At 57.0% G+C, this 2,133-nt stretch overlaps 1 protein-coding gene across 1 annotated transcript; it reads right to left on the bottom strand.

The window, feature by feature from the left end:
* Positions 1-6: 6 nt before the first annotated feature.
* Positions 7-1,889, bottom strand: LOC128277009 (inhibitor of Bruton tyrosine kinase-like; the record flags this gene model as incomplete). The annotated part of the gene is made up of 4 exons (XM_053015461.1): positions 1,131-1,889; positions 960-1,060; positions 623-901; positions 7-544 (listed from the first exon to the last, which is right to left on the bottom strand). Coding segments are annotated over exons 1-4 (1,677 nt in total), but the record flags the coding sequence as incomplete, so codon positions are not given.
* Positions 1,890-2,133: the final 244 nt, after the last annotated feature.

The raw sequence follows: 2,133 nt of genomic DNA, 5'->3' as shown, positions 1-2,133 counted from the left end.
CACCACATCGTGCACGGCATCGTCCGGGGACGCACCGGCCAGCAGTGAATCGAACCCGGTGCACCCTGGCTTCCACTCTGGCACCTCCAACGTCCGCCGCGAGTGTTCGATCAGTGCCGCATAATTTTCGACCCCCTCATGGCACACAAAATCCCTCACATGGGTTACATTCGGAATGCGTTGTAGCTCGATGCGGGTTTTCAACGATTCGCATACGTCACTCCGTCGGATGAACATCTTCATCGAGCCACTGTGATGGGACCGTACCGAGCGCGACACTCGGTGCGTCAGCGTGCCACGGTACAGATGGCCCAGCAGCAGTACCAGCACACTGTCCCCGCACCACATCATGTTCTCCACCTCCAGGTTGCACGCCTGAGAGAACACGCAGCGCACAAACTGCTGCTGCTCTTCGTACCAGATGCAGATGAGGTGCGAAACGGTGATCACGATCACGCGCACCTCACCCATCTGGCGGGTGACATCCTCGCGCGCGGTCTGCAGATCACCGCCCGCCACCGAGAGGTGGATGATTTGCTCCATTCTGAAGGAAGAAACAGTCGCGTTTAGTGGTTGTGACCGCGAGTGCCTGTGGCCGCCGAAGGGGACCGAAGATACTCACAGCGGGTTTTTGAACGTTTTCACCTTAAAGCCGTACAGAATGTACAAGCAGGCCGGCAACGTCCACACCGCGATGGCAGCATTGCTGGACTCCACCAGGACGACCGTTGCATCCCGTTTCCCCGGAAGCACCAACGCTTTTGGCTGCACAAACACTTCATCGTGGGCATCGCGTTCCAACCCAAACTGACCGCCGTTCAGTCCCCACACGTACACCTCCTTGATGCCCACCGCGATCGAGTGGTAGTCCTTGGCGATGACGCGTGCGATCGTGTTGTTGCTGATGGAGAAAGAGATTAAAACATTGTCCGCGATCGTTGCGACCGTTGCCAACGTACTATAGGACCGAACGTTCGCTAATGTCCCGAAAGGTTAGCTGCTTCTCCGGTGGTGGGCTGATTCCCAGCTGGCAGTGTTTGTTCTCTCCGCAGGCGAAAATCTGAGGGCGTTAAAATCCGTTACAGACACATCCTGACCTGACCCCGGCTGGAGGGACTCTTGGTACTTACGCGATTATCGTCGCGCAGCAGAAGGGTGTGATATTTACCGGCACTAACGTCAACGATCGTCGTGTTCTGGGATGCAGGGACCGGCAACCTTTGTGGCCGGATGACCGTGTATTCACCATCCATGCCCAGGCGCCCGCCGACGCCAAACCCCACCACGTACACCTCCTTCGAGTCGGGTGGAAGAAACACACTGTGGTACGCACTGATCGCAACTCGTTTGATCCGAATGTTGTCTTCCAGAAAGCAGTCTATGAAATCGGGCCGCTCGCGCTCCCACAGTGAGTGGATGCCGAGGTTGTAATTCTTGTTCTTTCCCCACACCACGACCTCGGTGTCGCAGACCGGCAAACGCTTGCCGCTACTGCAGAGCTGCAACGGGTTCACGAAATCTTTGTCCGGCGTATCGAGTGCCGCACCGTGTTTCACCAGCCGTACGGCCGCCGCTACGCTTCCGTAGTACAGCGCCCGGTGAAGAGCCGTGTGGCCCGATTCCGCGTCCTTCTGCGCGATGTTCGCACCCTGATTGATGAGCCACTCAACGAGCACGTCCCGGCCAACCGATGCCGCCATGTGGAGCGCCGAACGCCCGTACTCGTCGAGAACGTTGGCAAAGTTGCGGCACGTTTTCGCAACGAACGCCGCCAACTGCTTATCCGGCACGGAGCGCTTGGTAAGCGCGGCGGTGATCGCGTTGCCATGGCTTACGAGACGACACTTGGCGGTGCACTCGTAATCGTACGTGTCGATGGTGAATTTCATCTGCCGGACCGGGGGTTGAGTCTGCAAAAAGGGACTGGAATTCTGCACTCTGCCACTGTGCCAAAGAACACGAAATCCGTAACCGGTGCAAGAAATCGAATTGCGACTGTTGTTGTTTTGATGATTGCTTCTTCGGTCACCGCTAACGTGTCATGACAGCGCGAGATTAACTGTGGCATTCGTTGGGCATATCCTTAGCGAAGTGACAGCTTTCAAAAAGACCGTTACCAGTGGTTGTCCGTGC

This window comes from Anopheles cruzii, unplaced genomic scaffold (genome assembly GCF_943734635.1).
Source record: "Anopheles cruzii unplaced genomic scaffold, idAnoCruzAS_RS32_06 scaffold03425_ctg1, whole genome shotgun sequence".
Classification (NCBI taxonomy): Eukaryota; Metazoa; Arthropoda; class Insecta; order Diptera; family Culicidae; genus Anopheles; species Anopheles cruzii.
This window is presented reverse-complemented; position numbering and strand designations above follow the sequence as displayed.